The 21,845-nt window shown below is 33.1% G+C and overlaps 1 protein-coding gene across 1 annotated transcript in view; it reads left to right on the top strand.

Annotated features, from left to right (window-relative positions):
• ldd (lipid droplet defective) overlaps positions 1–21,845 on the top strand; it is a 187,042-nt gene that overhangs the window by 72,034 nt on the left and 93,163 nt on the right. The window contains exon 2 of the mRNA XM_085961289.1: positions 13,789–13,877. Within this exon, the coding sequence (XP_085817415.1) occupies positions 13,809–13,877 (69 nt within the window). The 5' untranslated portion in view covers positions 13,789–13,808. The remainder of the gene's footprint in view (positions 1–13,788; positions 13,878–21,845) is intronic.

Genomic DNA, 21,845 nt, shown 5'->3' with positions numbered 1-21,845 from the left:
CTATATGACCAGAATTAAATATTTTGTGTCTTGTGTTGTTTTGTTGTTTAGTACTTCGTAATGTTTTTGGAGGTCAATTTCATGGTTATGCTGTCTACATAGAGTCCTGACGCCCCGTCCAGGGTGGATGCGTTTGGTGGAGCGTTGAGCGGCGTGCGCAACTTAAACGTAGGTATAAACGTATAACCAAAAAAAGACATTGTCTACGAACATTTTCACACGGTTATACGTTTGAGTTGCGCACGCCGCTCAACGCTCCGCCGAACGCGTCCACCCTGGAGGGGGCCTGAGAGTCCATCGCTCCTTTTCTAGTATAGGGCAGTCTTTGATGACATGCTACACAGTTTTGAGATGTGTAGCCGTCACATGGACAACAGTCATCGTTCCTCAATTTATCTATTTTTTAGATAGGCTCGCACTGCTCCGTGGCTTGTTAGTGTCTGTGTGAGTTCGTGTGATATTTTTATGATCCTGGCATGAGTGATGGCAGAGTTTATGTTTGGAATAAATTTCTGCGTTATTGATCCTGTGGCGGGTGTTGTGTATCTGTTGTATTGGTAGAACTTACTATTGAAACTTACATTGAAAAAAGCTGGTTCTCATCAAGCAAGTTAAATAAAAATACATACTTGTCTAATATATAACAAATATTACCCTCACAATAGAGAAGAAAACAATAAAAAAATTTTTTTAAACAGTAACATAAAATTTCAAATACAAAATATGTACAACATCATGGCCCCCACATCCTGAAGCGGGCCCCCAGGCTTGGATATTTGGTAGGCCCCTCTACCTATCGCTAAATTAAGGTGTATTTTTAGCGTTTTTTTGTATGTTTATTATGTACATCCATTTGAATTATGGAGTTCCCGAGTATCGGCACACGGTTAAAAATTGCATCGTACAACGAAATATTTTAATTATTAATATAATGTAAGTAAAATAGCGCCGCGGGCGATTTGTTTTACTATTCGAGAAAATTTGTGATCTGTTTTTATCTCGCTTTTCTGGTCGACTCGTCACGCTGGGCCCTTTCTGAGCCCGGGCCCCTAGGCTATACTAGAGCCCTGTCAGCCCACCTCTTGTGGGGGCAATGCACAACATACCTATCACTGAAAATGTCTTTAAGGATAAGGGATGAATGAATGATTTACATTTACAATTATTTATCTTTGTAAATAAGCTACCTAAAGTCACCCTTTTTGATTGGAAACGGTAAAAAAACAAAATGCATGTTAATATTTTCGTGTCTGAGATACTAAAAAACTCTCATATTTTCTTCAAACAAATATAAAAAGCATCACTGTTGATCTAGTTCACTTTCTTAGCAACATAGTTATTTTGTTTGTGATACTAACATGCATTTGAATCATTACTTCATCACTATACTAGTTTTTCATAGCAAAAAATGGACATAGCCAGTACTTATTTGCAAGCTGATTTTTTGTTTTTTTTTAGCTGTCCCAGATTTATAACCAGAAATTTATAATTAGACACTGAATGTAAACTCTAATGTGATATGATCCTCTTGATCGATATCTGAATTATTAGCACCTATTTCAGCTAATGTTTTTGTAAGTATGCATGAAAATATAATAGAACTCAATATTTTTGTTAATATAATATCATTTCTCATGTCTTCCTGTCATTCATAATGTCTTTAACGTTAGGATTGAAGCTATCAATCTATAATACATACTTATGGAAGTAATATTATTTCATTATTGAATTACGATTACGATTATTTAATTTAATACGTTGTTTTTCTACTATCCATTACTGAAAAATAAATATATTTTTTTTTAAATTTTAAAATAAGATATTTTTATATTATTTTATTGACAAGATCTTATAGTTCATACAAATATTTGCTTGATTGATAATACTAATATTAAACAAAGCATAGTGATCAACTGATCAACCTAATCCCGTGATACCCAAATTACGAAGTAACATAAAATTGCTAATAAACTTGTCACCGTAGCTAAGCTTCTGCATACCTACCATGTTTGTAAATAAATCAGTATTTTTTGTTTAAATATAATATATAATACAATTACTTAGCTTCGCTTGAGAATAAATCATATGGCCCTCCGACAAAAAATAATAAAAATGTCAATAAATTAACACGAGACGACATGTTCATATATAGGAATTTGGCGAAGGCGCCGAAAATATTTTTAACATATGATTGTTAAAATATTGCATGACGTAAACTACCTTCACGTAACCTTGCAATTTGGAATATTTTTTTTTGAATTATTTAGATTATTTTGAATTATTTGATGAAATCAGCCAATCAGGCGCCTGGCATTTACTAATACATACACTAATACCAGAGCCCCCACAAGGCGGGGGCTGACAGGGCTCTAGCATGGGGGCACTAGCTCAGGAGGGGCCCGGCGAGGCGAGTTGACCAGATAAGTGAGATAAACACACATCACAAATTTGATTTACTAGTAAAAATAAGTCGCCTGCGGCGCTACTTACCTTCGTTAATATTAACATTTCAAATTATGTGGTTTGGTTGTACAATACAATTTTTAATTATGTATCAATACTCGACAACTCTATAATTCAAATGGATGTATTAAAATATACAAAAAAAACACTAAATATACAAATTAATTTTACCGCGTACACCATTTGGAAAAATTCTACTGTAGAGCATCACATTGCATTTATCCTTAGCGATAGGTAGGGGGCCCCGCCAAAGATCCTAGCCTGGGTGCCCGTTTCAGTATGTGGGGGCCACGACTAATACGCAAGTGCGTATTAATTCCACACACATCTTGTCACTGTGCAATTGCAAAGTTACGTGGAGGATACTATATTGTATCACTAACAAGATTATTAATTATTTCTGTAACTGATTCTTTAAATAGAAATATTGTAACTTCCTTCGTTACGCTTTTATAGTTAAAATTTCAACTATCACATAGTAAGGAACTATCACGGAGAAAGCTCAGTTTGCCCTATTCATTGTATACCTCGTAGATCTTTACTCTACCATTATTTTTAGCTAAAACTCAGCTCGTGCGAAAGTTAGTATTTTAACGAGCCACTTAATTAACAATGTGCAGGACATCCTGTAGAATCCAATCGAATGGAATGTCGTTTATTGAATAAAAATCATCATAATACCACAGTAATGCATGTCGCATAATAAATTAAAATTACATACATGTCATTTCATTTTAATGTGTGTAAATGGATCACCTTTTTAATGACAGGCGGTGTCACTCCAATTAGGACATTATCGCATATAATTAATACACTCAATGCATAAATACTATTTACAATTATGTACCTATACTTATGTATGAATAATTAAGATAAAAGTTAAAATGCCATTTCCACTGAGAATAAAATTAAGGGTATATTGACTGTCAGTTTCCCTCGACCACCCACCACTTCATTTCCACTAGAGGTGATTTGGAAATACTGTCACCAGTTTGTGTACTCAAGTTTCGGATGAAACTACCCATACTACGTATTTGTGGCCCAATAAACTTATTCAAAAAAACTTGTGATGATATCATCGCGAGTCGCTGTTCTGTGCACTCCAGTGATGCCAACCGTACTATAATTATAGTACAATACTATAATTTTAGTTCCGCGAAAAATGTAAAATACTATAATTTTACGCCAAATATACCAAAATACTATAATTTTAAAGGATTCAAGACGAAAAATGTTCCTGTCCTATATATTTTTCAGAAATACTATAATTTTTACGCCTTTGTACTATAATCAGCATAGAAAAAGATGGCAACGCTGGTGCACTCGCCAGTTGGTAGACATTCAACACTATTGACATTAAATGCGCACGAACGAAATACCACTTGAATATAGGTATATTTTAATTTATTTGCGTTCAAATGTATGAATAATAATAGGTCATAAATTTGGTGTCGCAGCACAGTGGTGAGATGACGCACAGAGGCTTGTTATATACCGCTCAAAACATGTTTAAAATTAAAAAAATCACTGTTATTCATTTTTGTTAACAATAATATTGTAACCTAACAGAAAAACAACACATAAATTTAAAATTTTATAATAAATGGGACTTTTCGACAAGCGGAGCTCAGCGTATTTTTAGCGATTATATTGAAGCCGATACACAGTCTGAGTTCTCTGAGCCGATACGTATTTGAAAATACTAATAATATGGAGTTGGTTTTAGTTTCAGTTGAGTATGAAACTTTTGTAGCATACGCACGCCAAACGATCTATATAGTATTCCAAATACTAGTAAGTATTTTGGAACAAGTTTATATACTAAGTATTTTTTTATACTGGTAGTAAGTATACTTGGTCTTCAAAATCAACCAGTTTTCCCATCCCTAATTTCCACACACTTCTGTGTATATCCACCGGTATAAGTTGTCCGCTGAGTGAAGGCGCGACATGCTAGCATTTGACATATTATCATTCAATCCTTTTTATACTGTGATGAGCTTAGTTATAAATTCGAACACTGGACGATTTATGATGGTATATTATGTATAGTTGTGTTGGAAATGTCTTGAAATATCCTAGACTCCTGTTGGAAATCGTGTCCGGAAACTTGTACGTATGCCGTATCACACTGCACGGTAAAATGTTGTATCGGAAATATATGGCCGTATATTAAAGACCGTCCAACCTCTTTTGGTCGTATAGTACTGACATAAAATTCATGTACCTAATTATAAATAAAACACGGTTCTTGTCGGTTTGCACTTTACAGGAAGCCAGCAGCAAACAAAGTTTGAAAATAGCCTATATACTGGATTATTTGTTAGGTTAGGTTAGGTTTTCATTCTTGAATTCATGAATTTTGCCAAAATCAGCCATGAAAATTAAATTAATGTTCATATGGAATCTAATAAAATTAGAGACCGTATATTATACGGTCATCTCTTTCCGATAAGAAAGCTCACGGCGAACTGTGCTATGCTGAAATGTTTGACGTACATTAATTTACGTGCGAAATCTGTGATATGCCTTTTGGTATTTTGATATAATATTTTAAGCTATGTTAATATGTATTGTTAATAAAGTTTTACATTCCTAATTTGTGTTTATATTGCACATCACATCACTCATAGCACAACAGCCCAGGGTAGGAAGTGGACACTGACCTCCGTCGTAGTCAGTCTGATCTATCCTCCTCAATAATTCACCTATTTGCCTTCCAACCACCGTCGGTAAATTTTGAAGGTTGACAAATTCCGTCTTCATCCTTGGCTCGAAATATCGCTTTCAGGACGTTTCTTTCGAATATCGCAAAACCAATTTCACACTTGTTACTGGTGACCCAGCATTCTGTTCCATACCTATGTGAGAACTGGCGTCGGCAGTGTTTTATATATTTGAATTTTTGTGTTTAGTCTTACCACTTTAGAATCTTTATATATTGCACAAATATGTAAGTAGGTATCTATATACAATATTTAAATTTAAAAAAAAAATTAATACCGCGCTTTGACAAACATGAATGCCACGAAAGTAGTAACAAGATTTTGTTGTGTACAGCCCTGTAGTATTAGAAGTATAATACAAATGGTGCCTATACATACTATCTTCGATTTTCTTTGCATATAATATGTTTCCAATGTACCGACATCAGTGGCGAAGGGTGGATGTAGGCTGTTAAGATCTGCAATAAATAGTGCACACTAAACATTAAACATTGTCAGTCATCGCTCAAATCGCACGGCAAGGTTGCGGGGCTATAACAGTTTGTTTTCATTGAAATAATACTACAATTATTTACAGATGGTGTTGGTTAGTTTTTAAAATTCAATTAAACCCTGCGAAAACCAAGCCATAATAGATAATAGTAAAAAAATATCTATAAAATTATGCAATTAAATCATACAAAACTTTGAATATTTTATAGATAGAATAATATTTTTTACCTATTATAGTTTGGTTTAGGCAGGGCTTAATTGATTTTTAAAAACTAGCCAACACCATCTGTAAATTGTAGTCTTAGTTCAATAAAAACAAAAACGTTTGACTAACAAAGTTGAATGTGCACTATTTATGGCGGATGTTAACAGCCTACCTCCACCCTTCGCTACCAACCGACATAGTTGCCACTTTTGACACTTTTAAGGGATAAAACTTTCAAAAAATGTAATCTTTACAAATGCAAGTGTTTTAGTCACATCTTGTTGGGACAAGCCGGAGACATCTCACTTGTGTAGTAGCTTCAATACGTAGTTCATACATTGCGAGCGGTTGAATTTCGTGGACTGACGCAATTCTGGCTTATATTACGCCCCCTCTCCGCGCGGTCCTCATTTATCATCCATGCATTGCTAACTCTTTGGACTTTTGACTTCCCAGCAGGACACCAATAATTGTTACTATCCGCTGATTAATTGCTGAATTATAGCTATTAAATAAAAAATTCTTTTAATTTCGAAACACCCTAACTCCCGAATGGTGGCACCCTATCCGGAATTGATTTCAAATATAGCAGTAGAGCAATGGGGTTTTACCCGGTGCAGGAGCAGGAGCTGAGCACCGAAAATTTATAGTGCTCCACTGCTCCGGGTGTTTTTTTTATTATTATTAATTTTTCGTCCTAAAATCCAATGAAAATAGTAGATATTATATTTGAATTATTATTTGAAATACGGCAACACTGTCGAGTGATATATAACCTCACTTTTTTAAACGATGAAAATGATGAATAATAAATCTTGTTTTAAAACTACTTATTTTTTAGATTTTTTAACATTAATTGTACCTATAATACATATAACACCTATTAGAATTTTTACCCGGAGCAGAGCTAGAGCAAGTATGGTCCCGGAGCGGAGCTGGCGCGGAGCAACTCAAAAAAGAGTCCGCTTCAACCCTCTAATTTCAAAAGACTAATAATAATTCTACATCAAAATATAGGTAGTGATTGACCGATAGACAACTAATACCTATTAATAATTATTGTGTAAAAAAAATTTGTTTTTAGTATCTATGCCAGACCTGACCAAATCATTATTAAATGAAAGATTTGAACTATTGTAAAATGAGCATACTTCTTGAGATATTCTGATCAGGTAAGTTGTTACATATTGTTTATAACAATAACATAGAGATACCTGAACACTAAACAGGTATTAGATATTTAAGTATGACGTGCTTGGCACTGCGAAACATTTTATTCTAAACAAATCTGTGAATATGACACAATCGTTGATAATGTGACCATAATGAGCGATGACACAGATAAACATGTTCTAATAATATCATCAGTATAAATTCACTTTTATTTTGAGATAAACAGGTATTTAATATTTAATCAGTAATCAATGCATTACTGGTTTTCCACTTCTTTCCATGACATCTAAATAAATGTCTATTAACAATACCGGTTTGTATCTTGAAAACCTAATCGTCATCGACTGGTCCGAATAAAAAAATCATTAAACTACGTTGTTATAGACCAGGGTTGGCGAACCTTTTTATGTAGGTACGCTGGCAAAAATTTCCCAAGTATTATTTTTCGACTGCCTGACGTGCCGAGCAGTTTTTCATGGGAAAAAATTAGTTTTTAAGAATCCTATTTAAAAATAATCATGTTCTAGATATCACTCACAGAACATAGCCCACATATTATACAGCCTTATCACATTTTTTCAATTACGCCACACATTTCGGTCCACCAATTTGAAACTATTGCCAGAATTACACCAATTTTTTGTTTCTTATTTGGTGCAGCTATTTTTGTGGGTAGAAATTCAATTTTTTGCTAATATATTAATTAGTTTGGTTCTTTACGCATAAATTGACACCAGAACTCCTCTGATCAAATAAGGCATTCTCTCGCTAGAGTGATGTCAAGCGTTGTAAATCAATCAAAATTAGAAGTTCGCGGCGCGGTATCCCCCGCCGCCTGATGAGGCTAGTGCGATAATATTATATGTGACGCATAAAATCTAAGGAACGACCTATGCAATAATTATATATTTACATTAAGGGGGGACATGCTCGTCGAAGGTCAAAATTGAGTTTTTATTGTATTTTCAAACCATGATCCTGGACACTCCTTAAACGTTGTAGATAATCTATTTATATAATTTTTAAGCCTTATTATCCTTTATAATTATTTTAAACATTTGATGACTGCATAAAGTATTTTTGTTACATAAAATAGTATTCTTTTAAACCTCTCGCTCTAATGTTTTAGAATATAGTCATATTTCGGTACATAACTGTGCAGTGGTGTTAAGATTTTTTACATTTATTAATTTTTAAACGCATTTATAAAACCATTAGCATAATTTATTATGAGATAATTTTTGTAAAATATTCACGATAAAAAATTATATTGATAATCTCTGTGATCGCAAATTTGACAAGAATTAGGCATTTTATTATTCAAAAAATCGGCAAGATTTACACATTTGAAGATGATTTTAAAGATATTTATTATAAGCTATGTCTTTGACCATTCAAGTGTGATAAACATCTTATGAATAATAATTGATTTATAATAATTATTGACCTAAGAATAAGGTAGTGTTTTTTTGAAATACGCCATTTCTTTTGTCATTCCCCAGTGGTTAAGCTACAACATACGGCCGTAGCCATAAATTGACAAACTATAATTGAAGAAGGGAGTAAAATGATATTAACGCGCGTGTTTGAACATGTACCGTTTAAAAAAAATAAAAAAAAATTCGGTTAGGTACATGTTCAAACACGCGCGTTAACATAATTTTACTCCCTACTTTAATTATAGTTTGTCAATTTATGGCTACAGCCGTATGTTGTAGCTTAACTACTGGGGAATGACAAAAGAAATGGCGTATTTCAAAAAAACACTACCTTATTCTTAGGTCAATAATTATTATAAAGCAATCATTATTCATAAGATGTTTATCACACTTGAATGGTCAAAGACATAGCTTATAATAAATATCTTTAGAATCATCTTCAAATGTGTTAATCTTGCCGATTTTTTGAATAATAAAATGCCTAATTCTTGTCAAATTTGGGATCACAGAGATTATCAATATAATTTTTTATCGTGAATATTTTACAAAAATTATCTCGTAATAAATTATGCTAATGGTTTTATAAATGCGTTTAAAAATTAATAAATGTAAAAAATCTTAACACCACTGCACAGTTATGTACCGAAATATGACTATATTCTAAAACATTAGAGCGAGAGGTTTAAAAGAATACTATTTTATGTAACAAAAATACTTTATGCAGTCATCAAATGTTTAAAATAATTATAAAGGATAATACAGCTTCAAAATTATATAAATAGATTATCTACAACGTTTAAGGAGTGTCCAGGATCATGGTTTGAAAATACAATAAAAACTCAATTTTGACCTTCGACGAGCATGTCCCCCCTTAAACGTGATGCTTATTCTTGAAGAGAATTTTCCTGTTATTTTGTTATACAATGCGATCTGTCATTTATTATTATTATACCGAGGTATTTTTTTCTCTTCAAACACGTGGCATGGAAAATCATCTCGCGTGCCACTGATGGCACGCGTGCTATAGGCTCGCCACCACTGTTATAGACTATTATGACTACTTACGTACATTTAATTTAAATTTCGGGACTTTTACACGTGAATCATAGGATTGGATTATTATGCACCTTAAGTGATAGGTACGTAGATACCTACCTACCATACTTAATCAAGATTGATTTTTATTAGTTTCGATGGTAAATTATAAAAAAACCCGTGGGAAATTAATTTATCACAAACTGACGTACCTACGTAATTTCCTATATTGATTTACACTTTAAAGCGGCGATTTCCAAACTGGAGGCGCGGGCGAGCTAGTGCTAAGGGAGTCGCGAAAAGTTTAACAGAAATGTAACCACAAGTTTGCAGGTTGCAAGTGCATAGTTCATAAAACGGCCGCTTGTTAGGTATAAAAATGAATCCTTTAGAATTTAGCTTGTTTGCAAAGCTGTGTGAAGATGTGGAAGCTAATTATAGGTACCTCACTTCTATACTATTGTGGAGTGCGCTGGTTGTTTCATGCAAAAGTGATTAAAATGGTGTTTGAACTCTAAAAGATTGCTATTTTTGTCTTGATGACAATCATAATGAAGAAGCAAATATGTTTAGGAACGATAACTTTAATGTTAAACTTGCGTAATTGGTTGAATTTTTTTAGAAAATTGTGTGTTTTGAATAAATCACTGCAAGGACCACAAATGCATTCACCTCTTCAAAAAATACAAAGTGAAAGCATTCATAAAAAATTGGAGCTATGGAAATCAAAATTACACAAAAAATAAGTTCGACATGTTTCCACTTTTAAATGATTTTTGCGCCAGAGTTAATATTGAAGCAAACAAAAATCTCTTTACTGAACACTTGGATGGTTTGCTAATGCACGTTTCACATAATTTGTAAAATCTCGATTTTACAAAGTTCTCATGGATACAGAGAGTCCATTTGTCAATTAACAAGAAGATGAATTCGGATTGGCTACTATTTGAAAAGAAAAATTGATAGAATTATCTTGCGATAGGTACTTCATTGAAACAAAACTGCTGCCATTCGTAACATCATATTATGCGAAACGGGATTTTCTGCATTAGCTAGTTCTGACCCGTTTAGTAGTAGAAAAAGAACTACTAGTGGGACTCCCCTCTATGAACACCTAGATTTGATAAACTTTGTGCTAATAAACAAGCACGTTCATCGCATTAAAAATATTGTAAAAACCTTGTTAGGTATTATTTTGTCAATTATTAGAAAAGTTTTTTTCATTTTTTGTATTACTTACTGGTAAAAGTGTATGTATTAAATAAAGAGGTGAGGCGCAAAGTTTAGAAATCAATGCTTTACACCATCCAGTGGCGAAGGGTGACGGTAGGCTGTTAAGATCCGACACACTAAACTTTGTAGTCAATGTATTTGTTTTAATTGAACTGTGTCTATAAATAGTGTTTGTTAGTAAGTGTTTATAGTTCAATTAAACTCTGCCTAATTCAAGCCATATTAGATAATAGTAAAAAAATATTCGTTTATCTATACAATTATGCCATTAAAGTTAAACCATACAATATACAATATTTTATATCTATTATAATTATGGTTTAGTATTGGCGGGGCTTAATAAATTTAAAAAAACTAACCAACACCATTAGTAATATGTATTTTTAATCAACGAAAACATTTAATAAGTAGTTACCTACCTATGATTAAAAATGTCTGCACTATTTTTGTCGGATCGCCCATACCTAAACTGTTATAGTTTGGTTTAGGTTGGGTTTAATTGAATTTAAGAAAATAACCAGCACCGTATGCAAATTGTACATATTATTAGTTCAATGGAAACAATTTAGTATGGCTTACAGAGTTAAGTATGCACTATTTATGTCGAATCTTAACACCCTACCTCCACCGCTCGCCGCTGACAGCATCTCCTGAATGTGTATCATTAAAATTATCGTCTCCGAACATCACGGGATTTGCTTTTACTATTATTTTTTTTCTTCGTGGTAGTCATGAATCATGATAGTTTACTAATGTGATAATGTCGAAGACAATAAGTATTAGCATTGTATAAGATTTTAGAAAAGTCAATAAAAATATAAATATTTAACTAACAAAATTAAACAGTTGGTTAATTTGGCTTCCACGTGCTTTTCATCTGAAATGATTGAATTACAAATTTACGTAGATATATCTAATACCCCGTTTACACTCGCATGGATGTACTGCCGACAGTTGCTATTACCAAGGCCATGACAAGAAAATACACATGGAAAAATATTGTATAATCCTGCAAGTTGCAAGATTGCATGCACGAATCAAAAAAGTTGAGAAGCTTCTGAATTTGACAGACAGTTGGGAATTGTTCGATATCTGCGCCTGCGCAGTACAACGATAGTGGCTAACCTGTAGGCAAAAAAAACGAACTACACCGCGCAGACTCGTATTGAGGTTAACCGATTTTCACGACTTATGGTAGCATAAAATGACAACATCGCGTCTCGCTTATTGGCGAGACAGTCAGAATTTTTACGTTTAAGTTATTATCGCGATAGTTTAAAATACACACTATTGTTGCAACTTGCAAGTAAATCCATGCACATGTACAGGCGCTATAACTTAAAGTTATGCTAGCTTTTCAATAGATATCTACCTACATATTAAAATTATTAATAAACTTTTTTATATATTCAGTTTCTCTTTAATTGTGGGAAAAACAGGTACTTACCAATATTAATTTTCCATATTGTGCTTGGCCGTATTTTAATAACACTGTTTTTCTTTGTTCGCTATTCCTATACAATATTCCATTTTGTTATAATAATAGAGACGATAGCTTAAAGATTTTCTTTAAGAAACCTCACTTATAGAAATCTTGACAAACGTGAGAATCTGTGAGGTTTCTTTTGGAGGAAAAACATATTATAATAATATATATATTAGTACGAGTATATAGTTATATATATAACTATTTTTTCCTGCTAATCGATCTAACACGTGAAACGTTTAGTTTTTTTATTCGATAATACAAATTCATAATATAAATTTAATGATATGAACATAAATAAATTATAAGATAAAAATAACTTTTTATATACTTACCACGTTTTATAACTTATGTTGAATCATATAAACTTGTCAATTCTATGTAGTATTAATAATTTAGGACAAATAAGGCAATTGTCAACAAATCATTTTTTTGCTATTTTGCAACAAACAAACAAATATAGAATACTGAAATGTCATTTTGATTTCCATAGTAACGCACGTATAATATATTAATAATTTAGTTGCTAGGACCACCCCCTTAGCAATCAATAATAGTGGATTGGATTACGGATTTCTTCCGAAATAACTTTTCATACAAAACAGACTTAACTGAAAATGAATTCAATTCTACTTTAAGATGGCTAAAAGTATTAAAAGAATGCATTGGCATCGTGTTCTGATATATTCTAAAAGTTTCAAATGTCTAGCTAGTCGGGAAGTTAGTTAAAAATCGATTGCAAGATTTGTACTGGATAAACAACCACCGGACAAACAAGAATATGAGCTAAGAAAAACGTGGTAAAAATCATGTTTTCCGGTATGTAGATTGAAAAAAACTTTGTAGGTAGGTAGGTACATACTTTGTTTCGCGGCATAATAATGTGAAGAGTTTATCTACGAAAAAAGTGGTGACTATTTGCGATCATATGTTTTTCTACACAATTGATGAGTTTAATAGAGAACTTGGTAGGAACATTGGTAGCAATTCCAAGTTGCGATCGTTGGTTTGCGATGATTTCTTCATTGCACATACAAGTAACCATAAATTTAATTATTATTGTCAACACAACAATATTTCTTATTTTTCTGTTTCGTCGGGGCCTCATGATTGAAGACATGGATCCGGATGATTAGGCTTTCGATCAGTCTTCCCACGGTCCGGTTATGGTTATACCATTATAATTATACCAGATCTACAGTTTCTATAAAAATAACAACGAGATTATTGTACACCATGTCCATGGGATATAAAATATGTATTCGAATGTTGAAAACAAAATGATTAATGTTAATACAAACCAGTTGTAAATTTAAATCCCGTTTCACTTGTAAATAAGAATTATGTATGAGGTGATGTGTAAACTGCTACTAACTCATTTTTGTAATTATTTGTACTAATCCTCCACACCGTAATGAATAACTACTTATTTGAGATATTCGTAATTTTAAGCAAATTCTCGTATTTAAATTATTTTGACGAACTATATTTATTTTCATATTATGGATTATTAACCTGATATTTTTTTTGTTTCAGGATAGGTGGATGAATCAGACATGGCGCACGGTGCCACGCAGTTGCGGCTGCTACTTTGGAAAGACTACTTACTCAGGAAAAGAAAACCGGTAAAAATTATAAGAAATATCATTCAATTTATTGATCATATGTTACAATTTGCACCACGGAATAGCAGTTTTCTCTGTTTTAAGCTTTACACCAATCGGCTCGTATAAAAGCTCTATGTAAACCGATTTTTTTAAGATTTTTAATTTAAAAAATACATATTTTATATGTTAAACGATCAGTTCTGGTGTCTGATCAGTCTCCATTTCAGTCGAGCTATACGTGGCTTTATCCAACTGGCTTTCTCTTGGGTATGCATACATACTGTAGTTTAAAAATGCTAGAAGATATCAATATTTGGCCACGTATTTTTATCGACTTATACTGGTGTAAATGAGAACTCTGCCATTTTTGGTATTATTGACTTGTGTGTCCCTGATAACTACTGTTCAACAAGAAGATTTAGGCACAAGCCGGAAGGCGCTGCCGTCGACTAAATGGGAGGAGCTTGTTAGTTTATAATGGAAGGACGGTTAAATTGGGAGGAGCTTGTTAGTTTAACACGTAGCCAAGAAGATGTTGTTCGACAGTATGTTAGCAATCGGGATCATCAGTTGTTTGATCTCCTAAGGTGCAGAACGAACCTGCCATTGGTGAAGCCAATTGGGAGAACAATAACTCTGTTCAACCAACTCGCTTCGGATGTTGATATATTCCACGTACATGCGATGAGTATCATGGGTGGGCGTAGTTTTATAAATTAATAAAATAGGGTCCACTTAGCTCATTCGATGTGCTTCCATGCTTTATAATTTTTGGCAGCGCAGAATGCCGCCCTATTTTTTATTCTTAAGTATTTTTTATCATCCTTTCATGACTCAAATATCTGAGAAAGGTGTTGTATAGATACATTACTAACAAAATATATACCAGTAAATCTAATTGAAATGCCATCATTCTCTACTTAAATGGACAATAATGCGAGTACACGGTTTCAAATACATTTAAAAATACTATACCTGACAACTTCCAAAACTCGTGAGTGACTGGCAAAAATATTTGGATAAATTAATTAGGTAAGTATGTACCTACCTATAATTCAAGTATAATTTGTAAATCTGCACGTGCCATTGCTGGTCATCAAGGACGTGACGTCCAAGGATAACGGAAGTAAACTAGATATCACGAGCCCGACAAAAAAAAAATAAAGTCCTGTTAAACCTATTATGTTAATTAGTGCATTTTGTTTCCAACCAGTGAACTGAATTTTTTAATGGAAAGATATTTCCGTTATTACTAAGTTAGGTACCAACCTATTTCTATGTATACATAATAATTCTCCTCGATTTGCCGCCCTTCGAGTAACTGCTGCCCCCAAGCAACACTCAATCTGCCTACCCCCACTGCTAACCACTACAAACTGTTTTCTCCTGATCATCCGCATTAATCCTAACAGGTTATGGACCCAGGATACGCATGATTAGAAAAAGTGAATAGGTAGTTAAGTTTTGCGTGCACTGTTTGAAACAATCTTCTCTTCTCTGGACTTAATTCATTCAGACCTGTGTGGTCCAATCGAAACATCGTCATTTGGAGGAGCTGTGAAATAAGAGTATTACGATAACAATAATAATTCTCTGGCTCATGACGGCATACTGTCACCCTATAATACAGATAATTCGGAATGTGCTGATGATGTCAAATCATTACAATACAATATGTCCATAAAGGAAGAGAAACAATTCAAAAACAATTTCAAACACAAATTCTCTAATTACAAAAAAACTCGCATTCAAATTTTGCGTCACGTAAAATTAACAGTGGTGATGATAATATTCGGAAAGATACTATATTATAATAGTGTGTTAGAAATATATAGCGATAGGCTATATAACAGTTGCGAACAAGATATTAAAATAGTTTCACTTCAACCGATCAACGAGTTAACTTGAAAGTTAAAAAGTTGAGGAAGAAAATCATAAAGAGGGAGGAATTAGATGAACTGTAACCTTATTTGTCAAAATAAATGGGTCCTTAAGGTGCACATGAGGACCCATTCTGGTGAAAATCCTTTCCACTGTGAATTATGTCTGAAGCAACACAGCGAGACTCATGGAGAAGTCGACGATAACCTGCTGTCACATTATCCATCACGGAAGCAGAATACTCGGCACTCTCTTCGGTTGTACTAGAAGTAATGTAGCTTAAGCAATTAGGCAAATATTTTGACCATGAGCTACAAAATAAACCTATTAATATCGCGTCTGACAATCAAAGCGCAATAAAACTAAGTGACTGATCTGTTTCGAGCTCGTTAAAAACATATTGATATGCGCCATCATTCCATTACAGATGAACTTGAAAGCAACTTAATAATTATTAAATAATATGTCCTACGCAAACCATCGTGGCAGACAATTTGACTAAAGCTGTGCCACCTCGAAAGCATAGAAATATGGAATTGACTATACTGAAACATGTTCCTCGGTTGTAAGTTTTTTGAATTTCGATGGCGGCTAAACTAATTCTAAACATTGATCAAATGGATGTTGTTTCGGCTTATCTTTAAGGTGACCTCGCAGAAGAGATCTACGTGGACCAATTGGAAGGTTTTGGCGATGAGAGCGGAACAGTTTGCAATCTTGAAAAGCCCATATACTTATATGGCTTAAACCAAAGTGGTCGACAGTGGAATTTGAACCTTGAGAAGACCTTAACTTAACTTAAAAAAAACCTCGAGTTAGTTGACCCCTGCACTTACCGCGCGGAAGATTCCACGTTCGATTTATGATTTATTGATTTTCTGGAAAAGTCCAGTTTTGGGAGACAATCTGAAAACAGCATTAAAGTAGAGCTTTCGAAATAAAAGTTATGGGCACTGTAAAACATTGTATCAGTCTCAGCATTATGTACGGTGTTAGTTTAATCTCAATAGACCAGTCAGATTATATCAAAGATATATTGAATAAATTTGGATTGCAAAACTGTAGCCCAGTGAAAACTCCAAGTGACCCTAAACAATATTTTTTGGAAAAGTTCGGTAGCTGCCAAGAAACTATCGGTACCTTGCTAGAAGGGACTAGGCCAGATATCGCGATTGTCATGAACGACGTGAGTCGCTTCAACACAAATGTATGGCAGATGAGTGAATAATAAGTGAGGCTATAGTAGTATAGTACCTACCTATATAAAATAATATTCCAACAGTAATTCAGTGTATGTACTGTGATGGCAAACGGTTATAAATGTTGTTTACACAAGTTTACAGGATAGCAAAAACAAAGTTTTGAAATCAGTCTGACAAGAGTTAGTTTATAAGATATTTTTAAGTATTTTAATATTATTAATTATAATTATAGTAGGTATTAATAATTAATAAATAATTTTAGTATTTTATAAGCGGAATTAATATCTCAACACAAACCTCAAATCATTTCTTTTATAAAGATTGAGGTTTTATTTATCTTGCATTTTAAGCAGACATGTTATTATCTTTTTGCCATATCAACTTTTTTCATAGTTGGTCAGATGCAAATATCATTTAACGTAACGTTGTGACCAATAAAGTTGCAGCTCTAATATTTAGCCACATCAAAGAATGTACAATTTGCAACACATTATGGAAGTAAACTAAAAAAGTGAAAAAACAGCAGTTATAACCGTCTGCAGTAGGTACCGCGATCAAACTGATGTGTAAAATGCAAAATTAAAGCAGCCGACTGAAACGTTAAAAATACGAGGCAGGATGGGTTTTCCATCAGTAAAGTTATCGTATCCGATTTTAGAGTTGCCAGTTAAATTCTCGTGTAAATGACTTATTGACAGAGTTTATTGAGATTTATCGGCACTATTCATGCTTTTGGAAAAACAGTGATCAGGATCACCACATCACCAATAAAAGAGAAGCTTCATACGATGTACGAATTCGAAAAAAAATCAAATTACGAAATAATAATATGGAAGTATAATTTTTTAGTAACTGAGAAAATAATTTGTACCTATTTATCAAAATTAAGCTGAGCCTTTACGCATTACCGTAGGTATTATTTACGGCATTTAGGCGGTACCGCGACGCGCTGTGTTGCAGTATTATTTATACCACTTTTTAATTTTTATTGAAATGTAATAATTTATTTAAATATAGGTAAGTACTGCATTATGCCAACTAGGGATTAAAATCCCGGGATCCCGAACTATTTTCGATACCTATGAATCCCGGGATTGGTAAACATAATCCCAAAACTTTCGGGATTGATATTTTTTATCAATTTTTATGGAAAATAAAATAAAAACGAAAATATTGCAGAAAAAATACTTTTAATAACATATAACTACATTAGAAATAAACTGAGTTTGAATAAAGTTTGATTTATTACCCATGTGTTGTCAATTCATTTGATTTTTTCACATAAATTAATAAAAATGAGAAAGATTGGAAAAAAACAATGCTTCACTTTTTTAACAAAGTGATTCCACCATGATCTCATACGTTTTACGACAGTTTCATATTTGACTGACTAATTAGATTTATGAAGCGGAAATGCCATACACCATGATTTACTTTACTATTTTTAATCTCGCTACCCATTCAAAGAGGACGTTCTACAGAATTAGCCTTGAGAATTGAAAATATGATTTTTTAACATGTGGTCCATAATATCTGGTCTACTAGTTAATATAAAAAGGTCGTGTGAAAGTTGTTTGTGTCAATAAATTTGCTCTATGGCTGATCAGACTAATATTTCACATTTATTTCATCAGGGCTATCGAAGACATAAATCATAAATAATTATAATTTTAAATTTTTATTTATAATATGTATTATTTAAGTTTTGTGCATCTAATGCCGGGTCCACACTGGCAACAAGTTAATTTGCTGGCAACCTCGTTAGATTTTACGATAATTATGATGATTATCGTAAAATTTCTTAAGCAATTATGGTAAGTATCGTAAAATTTAATGAGGTTGCCAGCAACTTGTTGCCAGTGTGGAAATGGCTTAATATCCACTGTGGTTCACGTAGTGGCATGGACCTGGGGTTAACTAATTCAGGAAGTCAACACCCATGATAGAATTTTTTCCAGTTTTGGTTGCATTATACCTATTCCAAAACTCTTCTTTAAAATTCGTTTCCGATTTTATAAATGGAAATTTCTCGGTGTACATAGTAAACAAACCTACGAATAAAAAAAGACAAGAAGGAACATACTGATTCATCGCAGTAAAATCTGGCAATCAAATTCGCCATTTTGAAAAGCGACGATTTTGCGTAAACAAATATCACGTGGTCTGTACGTGTGCGGCAAACTTCGAATGGGTTTGTAATTTTGTGTATTTTATGTTTGTGTATCACGCATTGTCGGCCATATTTGCCGGCCTTTCTGATTGCCGTGATTTGTACACATCTTCCTTCCTGTCTTTTTTTATTCGTAGAAATTCGTAGTTATATGAAGTTGGCATTGAATTTGTTATAAAATAATACACAATTAAAAGATTTTGAAATAGAAAAAAACACATTTCCAAGCTTTCAGCCGTGCTCACTCATGCATGTCATTCGTCATTTAGATAAGTATATACACATTTTGATGTTATCTTTGCAAAGTGCGAATGTAATGTTTTCAAATAATTGATATGGATTAATTATACCATCGTATTATTTTCTCGAAATCATAAACATACTATAATAGTATTTGAGTATCAACCTATGCTCAATTTGAATTGGGTTATAATACTAATATACCCGTATATATTATATCAATAGTATGTTTGCTACAAAATCCACCCAAGTTATCAGTACGTACTTGCACAGGTTTGATTAAAAACTATGATGAAATTAACATTTTAAAAATATTAATGCTTAATATTATTTTGACAGCCCTGTTTTCTGATCGGCTTCATCTCGCAGGTGTTCATAAAATAATAATAATGCTCCGCGCGGCAGACAATATCAGTAATAATAATAATGTTTCTTGAAATAAAATCTCCGATGATTAGTGATTTTTGCGAAAAGATCGATTTAAATTAACGTAGTTACGACGCCGAGGTCCTTTTCATACTGAATTATATTTGAATGTCGAGCTCTTCAGCGGCCCCTTAAGTCTTTACTATCAGAAACAGCAATCTCATACTAAACACTAAAGGTTCTATGAAAATTTATAAATGAAAATCGTTTAGATTTGTAAATAGTTTTACATAAATTAATAATTCCACATAATATGTACGATTCTGGCAACATCCGTGATATGAATTTGAGAAATATAGTAAATAAATCAAGAAACATTTAGTTTGACGTTTCTACCAGAAAATGCTATTCTGGAGACCCACTGGTCACAGGGGAATCACCGGATAATAAATAACCACTTTTTGCTGCCTTACGCAATCGTAACAACATCAGAAAAAAAGCAAAGATCAGCCTTTATCAGAACGAAGATTACGATTAATCACATATAAAATGTAGTATGGTGTAAAAAAAAAATAAGCCACTCATGTGGTGAATGTGAATGCCGAGTGATAACTAATTATTTTATAAATTATAATTTTTCAATTTCAATTTATTTTTTAACATATTGTGGACATTACAAATTATAAGTTTAAGACCTTCACAACATGACATGAAACATCATTATAAAGAATAAAAGTAATAAAAACGATAAAAATAAAAATATAAAAAGAGAACATAATATAAAACAGAGAATAAAATGAACATACAAAAAAGCAGTGAAAATACAATTTTACATTTTTTATATAAGTTCAAAGAAGTACACCGAGTTTTCTAAGGAGACGCTATTTTAAAATAAAATACCGTCCACCTAAACTCACCTCACGCAAGTGGAATATATCAACACCCGAAGCAATTTGGTTGAACATAGTTATCGCCCTCCCAATAATTGCCAATTATTGGCATTACCAGTGGCAGGTCGGTTCTGCACCTTGGTTAGAATAAACAACTGATGCTCCCTATTTCTAAGCTAGTTATCAGAGTTCTCATTTACACCACGTAGAAGTCGAATAAAATACGTGGCCAAATATTGATATCTTCTAACATTTAAACTACAGTATGTAAGCATACCTAAGAGAAAGCCAGTTGGATAAATCATCAAATCAGGGACACCCAGGTCAACACGGGAATGGGACGATTTGGCACCGCGAACTGGCCTCCGCCGATTGGCCTCCGGTAATTGGCCGCTGGTACAATCGGACGCCGGCCCAATTGGACGCCGACCCAATTCGACGCCGACCCAATTGGCCTCCGGGAGGATTGGACGCCGCACAGTTGAATTAAATGCGCAAAGGAATAGACGTACGTTACGATTTGTTGGAGTAAATAAGCAAGTCAGTTTAATATGCTTCTATCTTCTCAGTAGTTGTACCTTATACATTTCGCGCTTGACACATTTTTAATATAGATTGAGAAAAATTATTATGCCTTATGATGTTTATTAAAAGAAAATAATTCTTCCCTCGCTAAAACTTAAAGATGTGCATAATCAATTAATTTATTGTCTATACATGGGTACTTATTTATATTTACAACAAATATTAAAAATAATGTTAGATGTTAGAATGAAAATTACATTATATTTCAGCGTTTTATCGACTTAATATTATAATAAAGCTTAAACATGTATATTTTTATGCATAAATGCGTATTTTAAGATAGTATGAAATTACAAACAAAATATTAAGTAAGTTATCTGCTAAGTATAGATGTTTCAGTAGTTTGATTGATAAACTACTTAGGTACTGGGTGCTGGACGAAATCCCGAATGCTGAAATCCCGAAAAATAAAAAAATACAAACATCAATAATTGCGCAATTTTTGCAAGAGAGATAAAAACCCATTTTTTGTGGAAATATAAAAAAATCTAAAATACAAACATTAATAATTGCGCAATTCGGTAAGCTCCAATTCAACGCAAGCTCTAGCAGGACTTATGCCTCTAGATTTACGTTTAAAACAAATCGCTCTCATTTACAGAGCTAAGAAGGGCGAGGAGGGCCTCACAGGTTTTCTGCCTGACGACAGGCT

This window comes from Rhyacophila brunnea, unplaced genomic scaffold (assembly GCF_057557595.1).
Source record: "Rhyacophila brunnea isolate RB1 unplaced genomic scaffold, BYU_Rbru_1.0 scaffold_12, whole genome shotgun sequence".
Lineage (NCBI taxonomy): Eukaryota > Metazoa > Arthropoda > Insecta > Trichoptera > Rhyacophilidae > Rhyacophila > Rhyacophila brunnea.
Note: the sequence above shows the minus strand (reverse complement) of the source record. Positions and strands in the feature narration are given on the sequence as shown.